The sequence below is a fragment of the Odontesthes bonariensis genome, chromosome 18, assembly GCF_027942865.1.
Source record: "Odontesthes bonariensis isolate fOdoBon6 chromosome 18, fOdoBon6.hap1, whole genome shotgun sequence".
NCBI classification, from domain to species: domain Eukaryota; kingdom Metazoa; phylum Chordata; class Actinopteri; order Atheriniformes; family Atherinopsidae; genus Odontesthes; species Odontesthes bonariensis.
Window position 1 is genome coordinate 12,197,849 of NC_134523.1, and position 22,990 is coordinate 12,220,838.

Here is a 22,990-nt window from a genome sequence, read left to right on the forward strand (position 1 = left end):
TCCATTAGCATACTTGCAAATCTCCATCCCAGAAGCTGGAGTCATGGTTCATTCAGTTTTGAGGCCATAAGTTTTTGTTTCAGGCCAAAACTTAAAATTTTACAGATGAGTTGGTAGGGGATCAGGAACTACTGGAGCTGGGCATTAAAATGTTGCATTGCCTCACCATGACAGCTAAACTTAAGGCTCAAGTTAAAATACGTAGATCTTTAACTCGTGGTTACATTTACATTGTATTACTGTGCTCATTTGTGTAGGCGTGCTGCTCCGTTTGTGCGTGGAAACCAAAGGCTAAGCATGAGTGTGCAACACCCCGCCATGCCTCTTCTCTCCACCGTCCGACATCTGTCAGTGCGTGTCAGCAAAGAACACAGATTTTAAATTTCCACGTCAGCTCACAACATCACATGAATAGAATCAAAGTCAATGAACGTTGATTACCATGGCGATGTTGTTATGGCAACCAGTCAAAGGAGAGGTGAGCTGATGGGTGGTTGTGTGTTCAGACTCTATTCTCCAAAAATGCACAGTGAAAAGAGAACTGAAAACGATCTGTGGGAGACGTTGTCAGACGAAAAGTGTTTATCACTCCTGCTTGAAGCCTTGAGCTGTTTGTTCACAGCTCAGCTTGGTGTGGCATTATAAAGTGCTAAAAATCAGTTTGCAAAGCAGTTTATGTGTAGCATTGTCGATCACTCTGTTTTTGACACAGCTCCAAGTCAACTAACTCATTTGATAGCATCTAATTTCACAATGGAGTGCTTAGCTGTCCACACTCAAGGCCCTGCTGGGGTCACCTTTCTCTTTTTTTCTGGTTTCCAATCAAACAGGTCGCCAGCAACCAACAGAACAGCGAGAGAGCCCTCGCGTCAGGTCATGTAACATAACATTACATACGCCTGTTGCCATGACAGCCTTGGTGGCTGTCTGTGAGTCTGTGACGCTAAAAGGCTGCAGGTGTAAAGATGATACACTGAACCATTATTTGAGTGCTGCTGTCAGCTGAAACCTGAGGCCAGAAACAGCATTAAGTAAAACTGCCGTTAATGAACTAGCTCCACTGAAACAGGTGAGCTTTCTGCTCACTGCTGAATTTATGTTGTTGTGTGAGTGATGACATCTGGAGAGTTAGAGGGAGATCATGTTTTAGGCTTTGACTGGTAACTTTTCTACCCACAAAAGTGCAGTAAAGTCTTTCATTCACAGTCATAACTCGACTTTTTCCTGGTTTTTTGTTTGCCCTGGTCTGACCACAAATTTCCACACTCATGTACTTTTTGAATACTCTTCCAACATTTGACTGCTGTGGCTCTGAGGTGCGAAATACAACACGATTGAACAAATTACGACACAAACAAAAGCACCTCAGCAACAACGACATCAACAAAAAAACAAAACACAACAACTTTTCAGACAACATAATAATGTCATAGAAATTGTAACATTTAAAGCATCACTGAAGAAGTTTGTGAATCTAAAAACTATAAGCATCTGACTCGTTTTGAAGTACACTGACTTTTGTTGTACACGTTTGCAGGCCTGAAACTGCAATAAAGCCCCTCGGGGGGCAGATTTATGGTGATCCTATCGCGCATCAGGTCATTTTGCTTCACTGTTGCTTTCCAATTTTTGTGGGCTTTGGATGACATCTTTGTGGCCTCGTCAACATAACATCAAATTCATGTGTTCGGCTGTACACTGTACAATTGTAGGGGGAGACAAAGAGCAAAATTACCAAAATCTCTGGTGTCACTCTAGTGTAAAACATGCAACAATCAAACAGAAAAAAACAAACAAAAAAAGCATGGCAACAAAAGACAAAACAAGAATGTAACAAAAATTCAGCATGTAACTCGTCCTACAGCATAGAGGAAAACACAGATGGTGTGCTATGACTTTTGGTCTCAATCCTTCAACATCTCAGGCATAGCTTACAGTCGTGATATCAGTCAAAGTTTAAACCGATCACGTGAAGTTGCACTTCTGTTTTGGGACGTGTTCTTTTCTTTCATGTTTTTTGCTGCAGTGTTTTTCCGGTTTTGTTCTCTAATTTCATTGGTACTTTTTCATTGGCTTTGTGGTGCTTTTCATCTCAGGATCACTACATTTTGCCCACTGCATCAAAGGTTTGCGCCAACATTTTAGACGTCGCGCTCAACAACCACGCTGGAGCGAAGAAGTAGCTAAAACTAAAATGTGAAACTCAGAGCTCCCAAATGTGTGAAAGAGGGAAAAACCTGCAGGAGAAACTTTTCAGGTTCTCCCTCCAAAGAAGAGGGGAGAGGCAGTAATACCACACAGCCTCTACACAGTGCTCTGCTCTTTCTCAGAGGAACACAAAACACTTGGCAACACACTAAGTGACAAAAGGGGCGTGAAATTGAGTTTATGAGTAGATATTTCCATGTCTGTATTTTTCTCCCCCTTAGCTTTTGTTCCATGCGGCTCATGGATGGAGGTGCAGTCCAGATGAAATGGCTCAGCGAGTAGATATGAAGACATTCCAATTATTTGTAGATGAATGCAACATATAGTGATTCTTTACTGAATCAATACTGTAATTCCACTGAATGAACCCGAGCGAGGCCTCGGTGTATGCAGATGTCATGTGTGTGCAGAGGACAGCAGCTGTTGAACTTGACAGCCTGCTTGAGATAAGTCTCCCCGGAGTTTTGGATTGTGGGAAAACACTTGCTGTTGCCTTTTTTTTTTTTCACGCATAGAGGAGACATGTTTGGGTTTGGGTTTGAGGACAGGAAAGTTGAACCAAGGACACGCTGCCAAAACAGGCAATTAATCTGAACTGACAGATAGACGGATATTGACTCTTCTTTCTGTGTAAAGCTACGTGTTTGAATGCATATTTGTAAGCCTGCAGGGTGGGATGTTTTTAGCTGGTCTGTGCGGTTACTGTACGTGTCCTGTGTAGTTTCCTCTCCATGCAGGGGAAAGCTTCAGGATGCATCTAAAAATACCATGAGCCCATGAGGAAAAGTGAGGATGGGAAAGCATTTACAGATGCACAAGAGGAACACATCACTCCTTCCCCAACACAGCAGCCTGGAAGGGAGGCCAACAATCTCACTGGCTTATTTTTTTTTAGAGCTGCATGCTTGGAAAATAAATAAATAAAAATAATGAATTTTAATTCTTTTTTTAAAAAAAAGAGGAAAAAAGAAACGCCACACTGCCTGTGCTACTGCGTTACAGGGTGTAAAACCAGAAGTGCTTTTCTGGTGTTGGTACTGAGGGCTGAACTAACCCTGGGTGGCACTACACTGTTACACTCATTAAGGTAATTTCAGTCTGTTAACAGAATTCAAACCAGATTTGTGGGAGATGGAGATACAGGAGGAGACTTTTACACGAATCGTGAAGACATGAGTGGGAGGAGGAGGAGCGGTGGGCAGTGAGGAGGAGGAGGAGGGAATCCAGATGGGAAGGAGCAGCCCGCGGCTCCGCTGCACAGAGAAGGAGACACCGGTGGAGAAGAATCCTCATCTCTGCCCGGAGATGAAAATCACTTTTATCAAACACTGATCACTCGGACTTCATTGGGTGCCGTCATGTATTTTGGTACGTAAACGCAGCATTTTAATCTCACGGGAGTTTATTATTATTATTTTTTTTTACTGATAAAAACGCAGCGGAGTCACTTGTTGCCATGTTATTTTAGATATGAGCTTTGTGAAGTCAGTCACATGCACAGGCATAACACACAGGCAGCTGGGATGCACGTTGTTTTTTCAAGCTCAGAGACTGTGGTTCTGGACATCACAGTTTAGTCTTTATCTTTGGCTTGAATACATGAAGAGCAGTGCAACAATAGTTATGCAAGGGTGCTACAGCAGAGATAGCCAACATGCAGCAAATGATGGCAGAGGCGCTCGTGTTCTTATGGTTTGAGTAGCCTACCTCACAATATTCCCCACAAGGCAGTTACATCTAAGAAAAATATAGAGTGGTTTGAACCTTAAATGCAAGATATAGTAATCACAACTGGCAACGGATCATTTTGAAATTTGACATGATCGAGCGTTAACTTCGTGAGTTCGCGCGCGCGCGTGTCTCCCACGTCCACGTGTTTCGTGCATCTCATAAGTTTCCTCACAAGTCATTTCTCGTAAGAGCCGCAACCTGCGTCAACCACGCATGGGAGTTACATGCCACGCACAGGCACAAACAAGCACGACTTTGGCCAAAAGCAATCAGACTAATGGCAGAGCGGATGGGCGTGTTGTTCGATTCTGATTATGATGATTACACACGCACGCGGCTTCTGATTCAAGCTGTAATCAAGATCAGAGGACATGCAAACTAAAGGCTCCTCAATCAGGGCTCAACGACCAAAACAGGGCGCTTTTCACAAAGGACTGGAAAGGCTTCGCGCGCGCGTGTGTGTGCGTTGACAGAGTTTATGTTTGCAACTTCAATTTTGATCTATTGTGTTAGATGATGTGGTCTGTTATTTAGGGGTGTGTGTGAGAGAAAAAAATACTTGTTGAAGTGCCCTTTTAAATATTGCCATGAAAAGAAAAAAGAAAAAAATGATTGGCTACCCTGAATAATTATACTCATAAAATGCTTTTGTTATCAGCCATGGGTGAAGCATGCATACAAACAATATTAAATGTGAGGTTTTACATGAACTTTGCAACAAATTATTCCGCTTTCAGTCAGAGGGATGCTGGTACAACTCCCAACTTCCCTTGTCCACATGTTGGAGTGTCCTTGAGCAAGTGGCTGAATCCCACATGGGAACAATGTGTTTCTTGCTTGTTGTAAATCACTGTAAAACAAAGCATCTGATATATGGGTATAATGAAGTTATGTGTAAGTCGTACCTAATTCTGTAAGATGTTATATCAAAAGATCCAATCTTAATCAGCAAACAGAATTACACTCTTACACTAAGTGAGATTAATTTGATTTCACTGCCAATGCTGTTGACAATTTCTTCAATAAAAAACAACCTTATAAGTCATCTGTTCATGTCCTTAAATGTGACCCATAAGGCAGTGCTGTATAAAGTACCGCCTCTATATGACATGAGGGAAACACAACTTATATGAGCATTTCCAAATTGGAGCATATGTCGTTCTCAAGTTTTTCGTTGAACCAGCCACAAAATGCTCAAGACCAACATATAACAATTGATACAATGGAGTTGTTACCTTCATGGACACAATTTCGCTGGTTGCCTTGGTTACATGTAAGCACAACTTCCTGGTTGGATTTAGGCAATGATATCACTTGGTTAGGGTTAGGAATTGACCATGGACTGAATGGACAGACTGAAATATATTGTTTTTATGATGGAACCATGTTATTTTACACTTCACGCAGTTGCTCTCATGACAGCTGAGGGTCACGCATTCCTCTTACATGTTATATCTCATCAGTTTGGCGGGCAGTGACTGATGAGTGGGTGCTTTAAACCGTTAAGATTGACAGTATCAAATATTTACCAGTGTAAATGGGCTTCAGATGGTTTTGTTTGTTAACTGTTGTTCATTTGTTTATGTGTTTATTCTTCGGGTTACATCACATATTCATCCACATATTTTAAAGCCAGTATCCAAATTAGATGCAAATCAGCACAAAATGATGTTATCTCTGCTCTTTTAGCTCTCATCATCACCGTTGCATCTAAATTAATTCACCTAATCTCTGTTTGCTCCACATGTTCATCTACCTACCTTTGTCCTCCCTGTTGTGTTGTCTCTCAGGTAATGTGTGTCACAGCGCTGTGCTGCCACTGGCTCGTCCCACGCTGGGCAGGACCCAGCCCTCCCCTGACCCAAAAGCCCTCCTCCCCTTCCATCTGCTGCCTCGATTCACTGACGTGAGTACTGTCAGTCATCAAGGCTGTCATGGCAACCAGATTCTCACCACGCTTTTTAATCAAAACCCAAATTGTTCACTTTATCGCACCAGTTTTTTGCTGCAAGTGGACGACTTAATTTCACAGAATGTTGTGCCTGTGTGGAACTAAATGTTCCATACCCAGCTGGTTGTATGAGCACACTGCCTACACCTTTCCAAATATATCACCTGTGATGCAGAGAGCAGTGACATTTCCACACAACCTGGGGGGTGGAGCTGGTTCTTTGGTATTCCTCATGCAGTGCTTTTCTTAGAGCTATCTGCCGTAGTTTGAGGAGGGTGGAGGTGGAGGGAACTAATGCTGGCCAAGCGATCCCCCGAGGAGAGTCGATGTGTCAGGAGTGGCCGAGGGCTGATATATGGTTTACAAGGGAGTGATGTCTTATCTCTTTATGAAATCCTCGCTGCATAATACATGAAATCCCTTTTTTTCTGGCTTGAATCACTTTAGCAGAAGTAATGGAGCGGTCTTGTGTGTGCATATTTCAAGCCAACAAATTGCGATGCGTTTCTTTTTTGTTGTTGTTAATGTTGCTGCTTCGCCCTCACGCATACAGCAGAGAGGTTAAAGGTGAAATTTAGTAATAGCTTAAAAAAAGAGTCACTCATAAAACCTATCACTGAGACACCACTGAAACCCACCAGCACCTCTTTTTTTTCCTCTCAGCTTTGTACTTTTGTCTCATTTTTAAATTATAATCTGTTGTTAGATTTCCGGAAGAGAGGAACAGACAGACATGAAAGCTTTAACAGAAACAGTACTGCGTGCGTTTGTCGACAGTTTCTGGGCTGTCAGAGTGCAGTGCTCTACATCTTTTTGCTGTGGGATGAATGCCTTTCTGAAAAAGCCAAACTCCCTAGAAATGAGACATTTGTCTATGTAAGCCCTTTCTCTCCATATCACCCAACTCTCCACTCGTCTCCATCCTTCTCGGCCACGCCTTCCACTTTCTGCTTTACACTTGCTCTACTTCAGCCTCGTGGTCATATATGTTTTTCCCTCTTTGTCTTGTGCCATAATCTGTCCCATACCACACATTCTCATGTTCTCCCTTTTTGGGGCTTCTAGCTCCTCTCCTCTCCTCTCCATCAAATCTCTTCTGACCTTTCCCTGAATCCTGCTTTCTTTCCCTCTTCTTCATTCATCACAACAAACCCAATTCAAAATATTATTCTTCAAATGTTGGCATGTTTCACCTTTCCAAAGCTTTCTCATACCGGGTGACCCTAAAACATTTCTTTAAAAATCTCTCCCTACTGAGCCGTATCCCTTCAAATCTATTTCATTTTATTCCCTTGCTTCTCCCAGTCTGCAGGAAAATGGTCAAGCTTGTAAAAAAAGTCACCACGGCGTTCTGGAGATCTACAATTTTACACATTTGAACTCTTTTCTTCTACAATGAAGTTCAAAAGCATCAAATAAACAGCCAAATCATAAACCCCTCCTGCCACTTCTTTGTACTCATAGACTGCTGTTAACATCAGGCTGTCATCTCAATTAATGATTACCATATTGACATTGAAATGTCAGAAAATTGTTACACACTAAATATTTGATTTTCAGTCTTATATGATTCATAGTCATAGAAATTTTCGCCATTTTGCTTAAAAGAAAACAATTGGTTTGTTTCGGCTTCATTGTATAACTGAAATAAATGGCAGAAAATAGAATATTGTCTCAAGTTATTTTGTTAGAGACTCCTCTGACTCCGCTGTATTGAACTCGTGGGTGTGTGGTTAGACGGCACACAGCTGAACTGTGGAAGTGTGCCTTTTCGCCTGGAACATGTGTTTTCTTGTGTTTTTTTTTTGTCTCTCTCTTATGTGTTTATAAGCCGACATTCTCTCTTTAGTAGGTGCAGTGTGCATCTGCCTCCATAAAGCGCCGCACAGGAGTTTGTTTGGTCCCCACATGTGCATCGTCATGGTTACAGGGTTCCGTGCGTGCATGCGTATGTTTGTCGTGATCCAGATCTTCAAACTTCCCCCTGCTAGTTTGGCTTGTAGTTTGACAGTTTCTGCTTTGTAAATGGAAAGTGAAAAATGATGTTTCCAAGAAAAAAGTCATTTAAATGACACAGAACCAAAAGCAGCAGCTCGTTCATCACAAATTCTCTCCTTTTTGGTTTCTTGACGTCATGGGTTCATGCACAGCTGTCACTCTGGTACACAAAGTAAATCAACGAATATCCATCATCATAAATGGTGAAGCTCTTGGTTATGATCCAGGTAAATGTCTACTTTGCTTCCCTTGGCCACACGTCCCTACCATGACTCACTAGAGCTGAGCCTGTCTGACATGCCGCCACCCCTGAGTGTGAGGAAGTTTCCAGAAAGAATTTAGCTGATTATAACTGATGCTGTGGGGTGGATGTGATGTCTTTATTTGTTGTATTATTATTATTATTCAGGTCATATGGTGTCTGTGTGTGCAGAGGAAAGAGGAAATAATTAAAAAAGGGCAGGCTGACTTTGCCACAGGTGCTAGTCGATTATAAAGTACAGAGTGGGAGTCAAGGGAAAGAAAGTGAGTCCTTGGGGAAGCAGGAAAGTGACTTTGATCAGATGAAGACGAAGAGGGAAATAAGAGTTCAGAGGTAAGCAGATGGAGGGATGGAGTGAGGAACGTGGGATGGAAGGTCACAATACAGGAGCCCTGGGGCTGAGGAGGGTGGGAGGCAGCCTGTAACTGATGTTAAGATGCAGTCTTATCCAGAGAAGCATACAACTGCTCTTATAAATGTTTTAAGGCAAAGATTTATTATAGATTTATTCCTTCACATAATCCCTTAATTAGATTTGGTTTTTTACATAATGCACAGAATAATGGTGCATATTGTTAAGGTGTGTTTGAATTTCAGAATACACAAACAGCTGCAGGGAAGAAGGAAGATAAGAGACCAGCGAGTGAAGAGGTGCATTCCTGTGCTGCCGCCGCCTAGAGTGATCAAAGAGAAGAGGGAAAGATCACACATACACAGATTCTGTTTTTGACTTTTGAAGAGGAGTTTAGCGTTGGCGCTCAAGAAAAATGCAAAATCTGTAGTGAAGCGCTATATGTTCCCCTTTCTAATTCTAACAGAACCAGCCGGGTGAACCATTACAACTTACAATTTTACATCGGTGCCAGCCTCCGTGCTATGACTGCTTATACGGCTCCCCTTTTTTAATTTCCGCTGAAAGCTTTGTTTTGCTCTACACAGACCAGTTTAGTTTTATTCCACTGAGTTTAAATGCTCATTACAATTTCCGGGTATGTCCTGAGTTGTGTTATTGTGTGGTCAGATGCTGAAGACTTGTTTGATAGTGAAACTAAGCACAAACTTAGCACATTATTTAAAAGAACTTTCATTATTTAAAACTAATTATTTCTAACTGTTGAACGGCAAAGACATTACCATTGTCAGTCTAATGGAGTGTTGCTGGAACAGGCCTGGATGAGTCACCCCTGTGGGTTTTAAAGGTGGCTGTAAAAAGTTTGTTGTTTGTTTAAAATGGATAGCAGAGGCTGCGGTCAACATGGCTTCATGGTGGTCCAAATGGACTCCACTAATGAAGACAGGAAAAGTAATCAGAATATCTTTAGAGGATTTCTTTTTTAATAATCTCTGCTCCATAACTTACTTCACACTGCCTCAGAACAGCCAATGAGTGAGTAAGGATTGAGTCACTGTGACCAGAGCAAGAAGCTGGACCAACTCTGGTGTGATATTATTAACATTTAGGCCCAATCCCATTTCAATACTCGCCTCTTCCAATTATTGTATTTCTATACTTCCATTTAAAAAAAAAAAATCTGGTCAAAAAAACTTTTAATGGAAAATTTCTAATACTCGAGTACTTGTGTAAACATTGCAGAGGTTAATTCAATATTAATAGAAGCCACTACGTTTTATATGATATTATACATGCCCCAAACTGATCCACCGGTAGTCTCAGGCCTTGAAGATGTTTTGGTTTTCTTACATTTCTCCAATTTTTTTGCAGACAATTGAAAAGACATGCCTACAGCCCGCACAGCCACACAGACACAGTGTAATTCCATCCCTTACTGTTGTAGTAGTTTACAGTGTCGGCCCCTGGGAAATAATGATAATTACTGGATTTAATCAGCTCCTGTGACTGTGTGCATAGCCCAACGCATGCTGAGGGCAACATGTTATTACAGACGATAAGAAATTAATCTATTTGGCTTGTATTGGCATGTACACACTAATCTGGTGTAAACAAGCTTTTACAGTGTGAGAGCTCACAACTGAGCCTGTTTACATCATGTTGCACTTTTGTCAAAGTTGCCGATGTGTGATAAGCAGGTTGTATAGAAAGTGACATCTCAACTGGTGCTCTTTGATGCACTTTTCTGCTCTCCTGAGATTTCGTAATCTGACACCTATCAGTGGGTTACCATGGAACAGAACTTTTTTTGCTGCAGCAGTATTTGCTAATAGTGCCGTTCCAGAGAGTCTCGCTTTCTCTGTGTATGTTGCAATCAGAGCTGATCTATGTTTTAGTAGCCGGTTCTGCAATGCCTGCATGTTACATGCGAGTTGCTCCCCTTGAAACTGATGGCTTTCCCTGTTTTTGTAAACAGGAATGATCATCGGTTTAGTCTATCGTGTTCAACTGGATGTAATCCTCATGGTTTTTCTCAAAGGTAGAAACCACATCCTCAAGCTAAAAAGGCTTCAAAGAGAGGAAAAAGACCAGAGTAAACGTTGGTAATGTTCTCCCAGGACAGCCGTACGGGCTCCTAAAAGGCTCTAGATTTACTCTGGTTCTCTTGGATTTATCTGGGATGCTTGCATTTCAACCAGTGGTTTTGAATGTTTTACTCTGTACCTTTAATCACAGAATAAACAGTGCTTGTCAAGTGGAGGTGGAAGCAAGATATTTAGTCAAATTTTACTGAAAAAAATGGAATCTGGAACATATCAAGCACATCAATGGGTAAATGAGACGTGGAGTATGCTGCAGTGTTTACAGATGTATGCAAACATTTTGATGCTGGTTTTCCGCCATGAAAACATTCAATTTAAATTAGTCTGATGTGAATACTTAACTTTCTCTTCTACAAACCAATTTTTGACTGCCAGTCTTCCAGCTTGCAGGTATTGCATGTTGTATACGTTTTAAATGGGGAGTCACTTTAACCCTGTTGTTGTGTTAACTCTTGTGAATGCTGTGTGTATACTGCTGTGTCCATATTCTTGTCACAACTCCCTTTTATTCAGCAAATTTACATTACACTAGAAAAAAAATAATATTTGTGTTAGACCAAAACCAGACTGTTAAACATGTTAGTCCAACCAAAATCATCTGAAATCAAATCAAAGCAATCAAAATTGGACTAATAAACCGGTATGTACAATCAGCAAGTTTATATCTATACAACCGACTTCTCAGTAAAGCTGCTCTCATTCACATATTTTTTTTTTGTAAGACAGCTAAACACGTCAGAAATTTTGAATGAAAATTAGCCTATTAATACTTGTCAGCTTGTGGTCTCTTATAGGATTCCCAGACTGTTGCTCTGCTCTAATAAAATGTTGAGTTTCTCTGAAGTGTCATATGACAAAATGGCCATTCAAGTACTTTAATGATGCCGTCTGTGCAGTGAACTGGCTGTGCTTACATGCATGATGATCTCCACAGAGAAAGTTGGAGTGTCTTGTACATGTGCTTACCCAGTTGACAAAGTTGCAGCGTCGGACATAATTCAGACAATATCTCGACTCCCCTCCTCGACATGTAATTGTAGCTTGACTCAACTGTGCATGTAACTGAGCTGAGTGTAAATTTGGGAGCCCTGAAAGGAGCACATTAGCATGTTCCCAGCATGTCATTTAAGGTTCAAGGTTATTTTATTGTCATGAATAGATTAACCTGAAATGCTTAACATGCTGACACAGGAAGAGATCATTTTCACAACCCAACACAGTCTTTTCTCATACGGTACGACACAAATCACGACCTTTCCTTTTCCTTTGTTGCAGATGGATCACATCCACAAAGCTCTGATTAGCCCCGGGTTTGGGCTGACTCCACCCCTGAAAAGGAAGGCCAGTTCCTGTGGTGTCTGTCGGCTGAGATTCAACTCGGAGGTGGGTGCTGTCGCTTGGGAAACACACTCTGAATTGTTTTTCTCTCAAGGTTTTTCACACACCCTTTCTTGGCAGTTAAATGGCTGAGAAGACCTGCCCTTGTATTTGGCGGTTTGACTGGTTCTGAGGTGGTTGAGCCGTCTCATAACTGGCTGAATTGGATACGCCTCTATAATTTGACCTCTGAAAACAATTAATTTTTAAATGTTTGTATTACTTTATTCACAGAAAGGGCTGTTGTTGCCAGAACTACAACGCATTGCCATTACTTCTTTTTCAAACATGAGATAAAGTCCTAATGCACTGCTGTCAGAGATAACACATGCTCTTAGAAAAAAAAAGATCAACTGTCACCATGCAATTTACTGAAAACCGATGTTAGCAAGCATTCACATACGGAATATTGCAACTTTGAGGTACTTGCCCTATTTCTGCATTTCAAAACAACTGCACATCATTCTGAGATTCACAGAAGCCTCTGAAACTGCTGCGGCTACATTTCTGTTCCCCTTTGAGTCATGTATTGTGCGATATGACATAAAAAAATCTGTCAGGTTTTTGTATTGGTGCACATTCAGTTTACACTTTAGTGTTTGCTGTCACACAGGCACAGGCCTCTTCCCATTATAGTGGCACAAGGCATGCAAAAAGGCTGAAAGCTATGGACGCCCCAGATTCGAAGATCAGGACCTCTGAACCAGTCGCTAAGGAAACCACATCGCAAATCCTGTCGTCACCCTGCTCACAGCCCAGCAGCTCTGAAACAACATCAGAAGGTGTGTGTCTCTGCAGACACGCTAATTTCCCTGCTTACATATGTGTGTGTGCAGACTTCAGATGCATGACAGTGTTAGATATATGAACATACATCTCAAACCTTTTTCCTTTTTTCCCCAGTCACGACTTTAACTCTTTGATGTGATAACCCTCCTGCTCCGTTGGGTTGCTCAGTGCGTAGATTAAAGGTTGAGCATTATCCTCTGCTCCTTCTCCGTGTCTACATTTTCTGACCTCATTCAGTGGCCTCCTCAGATCAAACGCACATTGAAAATGCTTTGAATGTGATCTGTGGGCAGCTGTACAGCGAGTGTGTGAGTGTTCTCATGCGCCTGAAGCATGTGTCTGGAGGCATGTCAGCGTTAGTGTGGGGGTGGGTCAAAAAGCCGACTGCTTTCCAACATATGTATATACAGTAAGTGTGCTACTTTTACATGCGTGTGGGTGTGCCCCCCCCCCCCCACACACACACACAAAAAAGACACATTTCACGGTTCAGAAACACAAGTATTGAAAGATTCTTGTTGACACCACTGATATCCACTATTTTTAGTTTGGAGTCTGTTTCAGGGAAATAGATGAGAGCTCTCTGAGGATCACTTCAGTAAGAGAGGGTGACAAACAGACTCCCACTCAGTGTGCCAGAGCTAATCATTATTATCAGCAAAGAGAAAATCCTGAAATCAGCATGTGCTCCTACAGGAGCAAGTTTGTCTCCGAAAAGATAAAAGAGCCAAATCATCCCTACTAAAGACTGTCGGTGAAGTGCTTGCAGGCAGATAAAAAGGGGAAAGCAAGTTAATAGCGTTCGCTGTCACCTGTGGCTTGGTGAGATTTTTGTTTGATTACGCAAAAAATTTGATGATTAGTGCTTCTGTGAGCTGCAAGAACTCGGTTGTTTTATAGTGAAGTGGAAAAATTTTTCCCTTAGATCCAAGGAACATTCAAATGGTTCAGTGGGTGATGAACTCCACCGGAGCTGCACTGTGTCAACAATTCTGTTCATAATTTTTATTGACCGATCTTTTTGGCAACGCCGTGATTGAGCTGCTCTCCAGTTCAGTGAGCTCAAGATCCTACTTTGGCTTTAGCAGATGATGTAGTCCTGTTGGCTTCATTGCACAGTGACCCCCAGCTTTTTCAGGGTTTGTTTGCTGCCAAATGAGAGTTTGCATCTCCAAGTTTAAGGTCTTGGTTTTTAGAAAAAGAAAAAGATGGATTAATAGTGTACTGTTGAGGAAAAGTTGCTGCCTCAAGTTGAGGAGTTCAGGTATCTTTGGGACTTTTACATGACAGGGGGGAGAATGGAGCAGGATGATTATAGGCGGTTCAGTGCATCGTCTGCTATGAATTGGATGTTGTATTGATCTGTGAAGAATCAGCTGAATCAAAAGCTGTCCCTTTCCTGGTCTGTCCAAGTTCCAACATTCATCTTTGGTCACATGTAGTGGGGAATGACCGAGAGGACAAGATCAGCTATATGAAAAGCTAAGCTGATGCTCAGAAAGTGGCACCATCACTGGTTCAACTCCTGGCTTCTAAGTGTCTTTGGCAAGATACTCAACTTCGCTCATTGGTGTGAGAGTCACTGAATCATTTCACATTAATATCTTGGCTTAGAGACTGTTTGTCAGACTCACTGACAAACTTTTTAGAGTAGAGCTGCTGCTTCTCTGCATCAAAATGATCCAGGTTAAGTGGTTTGGGCATTTGACGAGGACCTGGGTGGCAGATGGTGGACACGCTGGAGAGATTGTGTGTCTCCTTATCGTTTTACAAAGCGGCCATCTCTCTTTCTCTCCCCTCATCTTTCCTTTCTTACAATATCTTTTCGTAACTTAATCTCTTACTGCTTTTTTTTTGCCTTCATCTTAGAACCATCAGCCCCAAACCCTACCTCAGAGACAGCACCGTCGACCGGCAGCCCCTCTGAAACTTGTAAAGAGTCTTCTGACCCTTCTCTGCCTGCCAGTCCGAGGACCACAGACAAAGAGACACAAAAACATGTGGCAGTAGAGGCTCCAGAGGGGGAGACAGAAGAAGAGAAAGCAATACGTCTTCTCTACTGCTCCCTCTGCAAGGTGGCTGTCAACTCAGCCTCCCAGCTCCAGGCCCACAACAGTGGTGAGAAACTGTCAATGTGTTGTCAAACTGAGCCCACATGCCCCGTGTTTGAACCTCTGTGATGTGACTTTATGTGTGCTCAGGTACTAAGCACAAAACAATGCTTGAGGCCAGAAGTGGAGATGGAGCCATCAAGTCCTTCCCAAGAATGGGGGTCAAAGCTAAGTTGGCCGCTCCATCTGAGCCGCCAACTGGACTCCAGAACAAAACTTTCCATTGTGAGACCTGCGATGTGCACGTTAACTCTGAGACTCAGCTCAAACAGGTCAGTTGTAGTATATTTTCAGCAAATAAGCAAAGATTTGCAGTGGGCAGGTTGTTGTCATGATAAATTTCACCACATTTGTTTATACCCTCATGTTGATACAAGATTTGATAAAACTCCAATAAAACTCTCCAAATCTGACAAATACAGCAATCACAAACAACATGAAAGCAACTTCCCTAATATTTTTTTATGCCCTCCTTGTACTGCTAAAACATCTTGGACATCCACAGTGGATCCTTTGGGTTCTGTGGGCTTCTGAGTGGGGCCTCAGGGGGCCATGCTCATTTCATTTTTCACACAGATGCATCTGATCTCTATCTGGTCTGAATAATCAGATTGGGATCTGGTGAGTTTAGAGGCCAGGTCAACACCTCAGGCCCTGTGGTTCTTCAAACAGTTCCTGAGTAGTTTTTGCAGCGTTGGAGGAGCTAACTGTCTTGCTCGGGTGCAGCAGACTGCGATTGGGAAGGGTTGTTAGTCACGTTTAAAAAAAAAACAATCGCGGTTTGTCCCTTTGGCCCTAGCACCTCTGTTTTACAGGGGTAAGGTAGTGGTTATCAAGCCACCTCAAATGGTCCCCATTGTTCCGGCTGAAGGACGAGATGATCACTACTCCTTAATTCCAAAAAGAATAGGGGCTCCTTATCCCTGTAAGTGTCAAGCCCAGAGAATGGAGGACGCAGGAGCAGGAGATGTTTAATCCACAAGCTTTTATTGGAGGAGCAGGAGTTCCCAAAAACTCTCCAAGAGAGAACAAAGCAGGCTATAGAAGTTATCAATAATATATATACTTCTCTCAAAATGAGAGACTTGGACAATGGCTTAGTAAAGGCAAGAGTGACACACGTTAGGACCAACAAATACAACACACTGGCACAAGACAAGGGGAGACGCAGACTCTTATACACACAGGGTTAACAGGGAACAGGTGGAATCATTCATGCGACAATCAGACTGGGACACGAGATGAAGGGCAAGTGACCTGAAACGAGAGGAGAGTTAATCTTTCAAAATAAAACAGACGTGACATGGAGACGAGACAAAAAACCCGCTTGACCTCACCGCGGTGTAACAGTAAGAGTCTTAATGCCAATTGTCGGGGCCAATGAATTGGGACTGGACCTCATTCACGTGAAAACCAAGAGCAAAGGTTTACTGGTATAACATAGCATTGCAATGAGATGAACAATGTTAATACACAATCTACCTATCAGTGGTTTTAATGTTGTGGTTGATTAAATGGCAGGTGTCTTGGTGTAGCCCAACTGTTTTTCACAGAGGTGTTTTTAAATATTTTTACGTCTCAAAACTTAAAACTAACTACCAGTGAGTAAATAAAAAGATGGTTTACTGATGTTCAGTGCAAACTTAAACTAAAAATCTTTAGCTATTTGTTGAATTTCCATCAATCTTTCCTCCTTTAGTTGTCATATAGGTTGTCCAGAAGTCTACATTCCCACTATCCTCTCTGTTGCCAGGTTTTCCAACATATTAATTTGTTCATTTACGATTTGTTCTCCTTTGTATTAGGTTTGACTGGTAGACTGGTATTAATGGCATCAGTTTCTGATCTTCTTCTGCAGCTCTGGCAGGAAAATTGGCACCATCTACAGCTTATTGCAGTGATCCAAGTCTTAATAATCACATAATGGTGGTGACTGGAAAAGTGCATAAATTCACATTTTATTTAGCAGATTTTCCTGAAAATTTAGTGTAAATTTACGATATATTTAAATCCTGTAATTATGTTCTGTTACCTTTAGCTTTAAAAACATTGAGCTTTAATGTTCTCCGTGAACAGAAAAGGCTTTGTTCCTTACTTGGCTGCTACCAAAGATAAAGTTTATTCTATGTTTTATTGCTCCTCGTGTGATTCAAGGATTATCCTGCACCTTTCAGGGCTCGGTTGCTTGGTTTATATTGTTATATTTCATGTATGAAGTTATTTTCTTGTCTGCTGCAGTAAAACTCGGCAACAGTAGATTCAATTTTTTTTTTTTTTTGGTTTAAGCCATAAGCTTAGGGACTTCCAGGTAACTGGAAGTGTGACGCTGGCTCATCAGACTTTTTGTGCGTTTAAAGCTATAAAGAGGTCAACTTTCACTCGGATAAGTTAAGATCACCTACTCAAAAGCTTGAACATAGCCATCGTCACTTTATTCATCATGCACTATTGAGAGAAAATACTGGATCATGCTTATTTTATTCCAAATGACACATCTCACACCTGTCACTGCCGGTGAGTTAAAGTCCCTGCTCCCTCGAGATAATTAGTACAAAGCTACTACGGCTCTTCTAGTTGAGTGAGCGTTTGAATCTGATGCTCACCTCTCTGTTTGTGATAGGAATGCATAGCCTTAGTCTTCACACCTAATTGTTAAAAAGTTAACTCTGGCCAGATGCTCATGAATATTTAACAGTTCACTGCTGATTGTGTGCCATGCTGGCTATAGCCATCTGCTTGTGCTGGTCAATCAAATCAAAAAGAGATCCAAACCCGCCCCTCATGAATATTTTGAAGTCAGAGCCAACAGATTACAAGCATTCTGCCGGAAATGCCAACCTAGGAATTTTGATTAAGTTTCCTTCACTTTTTTTCTTCACAAATGATCAAAATCTCCAAGCAAAAGCGACTGTTGCCCTATTCTTTTGTCTGCGCGTTCTTTATGCCGCCGCGTGTGTCTGTCTGAGAATGTTTTCCTGTCTGTTTATCTGCGACTTTCTCTTCTCCGCTCCAGCACATCAGCAGCAGGAGACACAAGGACAGAGCAGCAGGTAAACCGGCCAAGCCGAAGTTCAGCCCTTACACTCCCACCCAGCGTCACCAGGGTCTCCAAGCAGTGAGTACTCTGCTGTTTCTTGACTCACTGTTCTTTCACCCCTCATCATTGTGTTGTGTGTACATGAGCTGATCCTCAGGAGCCTCTTCCAGGAAGCTCCACTCCCTGCTGCAAGTGTGAGAAATGAGCAGTGAAATGAACTGAAGAGTGACATGTTTTGCACTGCTCTAGTCCTGCAATTCCCGTGAGGGGGGGGCAGGAGGGCAGGTTGTGTGAAACTATTGACATGATTCATTGGAATTAATGAGACGGCTTATGCCTCTGTTTGTCAAGTACATACCTCTTCATACCTTCTTACTTCTCTCCACTTTCCCACTTAAATTGTTCAATGTCCTCCTGAGAAAAAAACAATGAATAGCAGTTTGTTTGTTTGTGTTTCGTCCTCAGATAAGGCTGACTCTACGGAAAACCCAAGACCTGAGCAAACCTCTGGCCTCTTGTCTGCTGCAACGTCAGCTCTCTGTTGCCGCTGCTGCTGCCATGGCATCGTTGCCCCCCTTCCCCCTCCAGCCCGCTGCAAACTCGAGCCCCTCCCTGTTTCACAGTCAGCCCCTCCCTCAGGCGCTGCTTCATCCGGTGCCCTCACCCATCTGTTCAACACACACATCAGTTCTGTTTTCCCCCTACTGACCCCGTCGATGACTCAGTCAGTTCTGAACAACAGCTGAGCAGACACAGAACCTGATCAAGATGTGATACAGAGCTGTGCTCCCTATCGTCTCCATACCAACAGGGTGTCACGAACCAGAGCTGAAGAAAGACAAGTTGAGATTAAAGACGTTTAAATCAGCAAATGAGAGAAAACAAAGCATTTTCAGATGTGTGTGACTTTGTAAGGGTGCGTGCACAGATGCAGTTGTCAGAGAAGTGCAGCATTCTCAGTTTATTTCAAAATATATATGACAAAGATACTGAATGGTGTTGTTCTATGATGACGATAACTGTGTTGTTTTTTTAACAGCGGCTTGCAAGATTTTGGAACATCAGGTTCAAATTTATTTTACTGTGAACAAAAGGTGATTTTACTGAAAAGCATTAGGTTCAAGACGAACCATGTCTTTTTTTTCTGATAACTCTAAAATATTACTTTTTATCTCCATCTTTCATGGATTCAAGATAAGAAAGGAAATGGGTTAAAGCAAACATTTGGGCACCGTGTGTTGTGTGTACTTGCACTTTGGCAAGTCTCACAGCCTCTGAATAATTTTTTTCCCCAGCATAGAGGCTTTTGGGAACTTGTTTTGGTAGATTTTTACGTTTGAAAGGTTGTGTAAACGTTCTGATGATTAGTGAGTGTCTCACCTGTCAGAGAGCAGTCGGAAAGTTCCCACCTTGTTGAATGAGAGGGTTTTATGGCTGTTGAGCGAAGTGTAAGTTCTACTCATGGTGAGGCTATAGACATTTTCCCCATCTACAACAACTCAAACCTCAAGAATCTTATAGAGGTTTGAGCGCACACTATGTATTGTGATTTTTACACCATTTCACTTTTACATCAGACTGTTATTTATTTTGTCGCCGTTTAATCAACTGAAGAATGTCCTATTTGCGCTGCATTATTGCATCCACTGTGGCGCGGAGTCCTTCAGGTCCATCAGTTATGTCGGACTTGTTGGATAGCTTACTGCTGGTCATGACTTTTGCAAAGATTTGAAAGATTCTTTGTTTTTGTGCTTTTTTCTCATTCTCACAGTCTCAAAGGTGGTATATTTTTTATTAGACAGCACTTAACCACAGTTGATCACAGTACAAAGTAACTGCTTAGAGGAGCTCATGACTGATGATTGTTGTGAAAAGCTTTCAAAGTTGCATCATCTGGCCTTTCCTAATCATTACTATGGATAAGGCATAACACCAACAAGCTAATAAAGGTCTGAGACTTTGGCTTATTCATTCTATTAAGGTCAGGAGCTCAAATGTTTGCCAAAATGTTTGCATGCTTCTCCTTCACTCCTTCTAAATAATACGACGTACCAATCTTCCTTCTAATGTATTGAAAAATATTGAATCTTTAAATTCATAACAATTTGAGTTCATCCGCTACTCACAGTGAAGAGGATTTCGACCAAATTTTTGCACGTCACTGAAAGTACATAAGTGTAGCTTCTCAGCCATCCAGGTCATGGTGATCCTAAGAGCTTGTAAAAGGGCCACTGCACTTCTTGGTTCTTGAAGACCTTTTACAGCTCATCCGAAAGGCTTCTTCCTTTCCAAGCTAGTTGGTTGAAAAATAGATGGCTACATTGTTTCCTCTCTCAATACCTTCTAAGTCCAGAATGTGTACATTACTGTCCTCAAAAGAGTGTCCCTTCACCTTAAGATGTAAGTGAACAGCTGATCTATGTTAAACTGGAATAATCATCTTTGAACAGAAGAGCTGGTCTCAGTTACCACTTCCTAGCACTTACAATGCAGCCTTGACTCTCCTCCCAAGGCGGTTTCACAACCATTCGCAGCTTGGATCCTGTGACAAAAACATGCTCTTTCAGACAGCTAAACAAGTCACAGGTGAGAATGACGACCCACACATTGGTCAGGTGGTTCAGTGACCCATGTGACCTTAACTACCCGCCAAGTGTGGATGGCCCCTCTACTACTTATAAGCCGATACTCCCCACCACCTAGCTTAAGACTTAAGAGGCCTTACGGATGGGACATGAAGAAGTCCAGTTGCCCTTATTCAGGCTCTTAGGATCACTGAAAGTATGAATGCCACTTTATTATAATAATATAATATTAATAATAATATTTTTCATTAAACATTTGCTGTGGACACTTAAAAGGATTGCAGAAGTTTCTTGTTTGTCTTTCTGAGGCTAAAAGCTTTCTCCCAGGGTCACTAATGAAAATGACTGATATGTTTTACGTGCAATATATTTGCAATATATTGAATAGATAAGGGCAAAATCGAATCAGCATACAGTACTGGTCATCTGTTTGTCAGATGGAAATCTGTTCTGTTCTGGAGACTAATTCAGAAAGAGTGTCTGCTTGAACAAATATTTATGATTGTTTCATCAACTGCTTGTATACGAGTTAATTTAGACATTGCCAAAAAAAGTAGACCCCTTAAGATGTGGACAGGTGTCGCCTCCTGCCCTGATAAGTAAATTGCTGTATATTGACGCAGAACATTGTAGCTCAGCAAAATGCAAAAAGTCCTCAATCACTGGTCAGCGTTCTGCTAGTTCACTAAAAAGTCAAATTAGTAAGAAACATCTTACCCCTACAAACCCATAAAACTTCCTTCAATGTGATCAATCAGAGCAGGAATGTTCTGCCCGATGTTATTGTCTGTCTCTCTGATGACGTTTACACTGGCGCCCCAAGCAATGTGGTCAATTTGGTGTACTAGTGTTTTTAAGGAAGGTTGTTCTAAAAGATGCGAGTGTGTGCTGCTGCTGGGTCGGTACAAGCACTGACCTGATGAAGTGAGTGTGAGCAACTGCTAATGGCATTCCTGTACTGACGTTATCTTAATGATGGTTTTTTTCTATCTTTTTAGAGGTCAGAGTCAGGTCAGAGAATGTATGACTTCTGCTTTCTCAACTTTCCATGACCCTGCACCCTTTTTTTTCTAATTTTGTTCTTTTAGCAGCCATCTGACACCAAACTGGATTAATCAGCGAAATATTTTTTACTTCTGTCTCCCGCAGTCAATCCAGAGTAAATAGCTCAGAGGCCCAGTTCAAAAAATTACCATCCAATCAATCATTTTCTCCTGATTCTCCCAGTCTGAACAACATTCATTATAGTTAGGATTATTAATCGTCTGGGTTGATGATTTTCAACATCTGTACGGGATGCTCAATTCTCCACAGAATGCTGGAATTCAAACTTCCACTGGCCTCTTAACTCCCTGGCTCATTCGTTCGCCAGCCTTCACTCCCCTTTCGTCTCTACTTTATGTCATCTTTCTTTGGTTATCTCACAATACAGTCATGGCTTCTCTCTCCACAGCTCTCAGTCTCTCTCTCCACCATCAAGTTCGTGGCAGGCAGTCGTACATGCAGCCATAAACATGTGTTCGCATTACAAAAGCCTAACTTAGCATCCAGAGAATTTTTTCTTTCTCCTCTTCCTGGAGAGACTACAAAGGTACAGTTCTGACTTGCGAATGCCATGTGAGGGCAGTTTTGCTTGCTGTTCACTCAGACAAAAGACTGTAATAAGCTCTTGGCATGAGGACGCAACATTTTGACTTCTGCACACTGCATTTTATTCCAAATCATAAAACAAAGGTGGTCATGGGTGAATGCAACGAGACAGCAAGCAACAGAAATGAGGGCTGGAAAGAAAGGATTTTATTCAAATAATGGAAAATGTACAATTGCAAAAACTTCTCTTACAAGGCGCTTGTAAAGTCTACATTGCAATAAGTGTAGTAAGAAGTCAAATAAAAAGAAATACTGAGGGAAATGTTTAAGCTATATAACTCGCTCAATATTAGCCAAAAGCAAAAAGCAATATCTTGACAGAGATATATCTATATAAAATATCCACATATTTACTTTCTATCTATGAGTTGGAGGACATATCCAATGCTCTTTATGTAAATGCAAACTTGACTGTATTCTCACACAATGACTGCAAACTGCAAACAGCAATTTCTTTCTCAGCGAGTAAAAGATATCCAAATAACAAGTGAAAGTTTGGGTACCTTGCATAATCAGTGGTAAGTAACACCTTCTCTTGCAGGAGCCACAGCTTGTTAGCACTTTTTAAAGCAGCTAAAAGTCTTGTTTGATGCATTTGTACTCCATTTTCCTGACAAACTTCAGGCTACTTTCATGCACTGTTTTATTGATCATTTTTTTCGGGTTGGACAATAAAGCCTTTAACTTGGGCTCTATTGACGTGGTCCATAGTTGATTCAGAAGTGTGTTTAGAAATGTTAACCTGTTATAGAGGTCATTCTCACTTCATCTTCACTGCTTTTACGGTCTATTTGTGGTTTTCCCTCTAAAATGCTGCCATTTAACTGATCCAGTCTA

General features: G+C 41.6%; 1 protein-coding gene across 1 annotated transcript; it reads left to right on the top strand.

Annotated features, from left to right (window-relative positions):
- Window positions 1-3,260: 3,260 nt before the first annotated feature.
- On the top strand, window positions 3,261-19,880 carry LOC142367846 (zinc finger protein 385D-like). The gene is made up of 8 exons (XM_075449865.1): window positions 3,261-3,576; window positions 5,730-5,845; window positions 11,880-11,987; window positions 12,595-12,763; window positions 14,640-14,888; window positions 14,972-15,153; window positions 17,895-17,996; window positions 18,384-19,880. The coding sequence occupies exons 1-8, from the start codon at window positions 3,567-3,569 to the stop codon at window positions 18,624-18,626; spliced, it is 1,179 nt and encodes a 392-aa protein (XP_075305980.1). The 5' UTR covers window positions 3,261-3,566; the 3' UTR covers window positions 18,627-19,880.
- The last annotated feature ends 3,110 nt before the right edge of the window (window positions 19,881-22,990 follow it).

Coding starts and splice junctions, on each gene's coding strand:
- LOC142367846 (XM_075449865.1), top strand. Junction 5,846..11,879: donor TGCTGCCTCGATTCACTGAC/GTGAGTACTGTC, acceptor CCTTTGTTGCAG/ATGGATCACATCCACAAAGC. Junction 15,154..17,894: donor CTGAGACTCAGCTCAAACAG/GTCAGTTGTAGT, acceptor TCTCCGCTCCAG/CACATCAGCAGCAGGAGACA.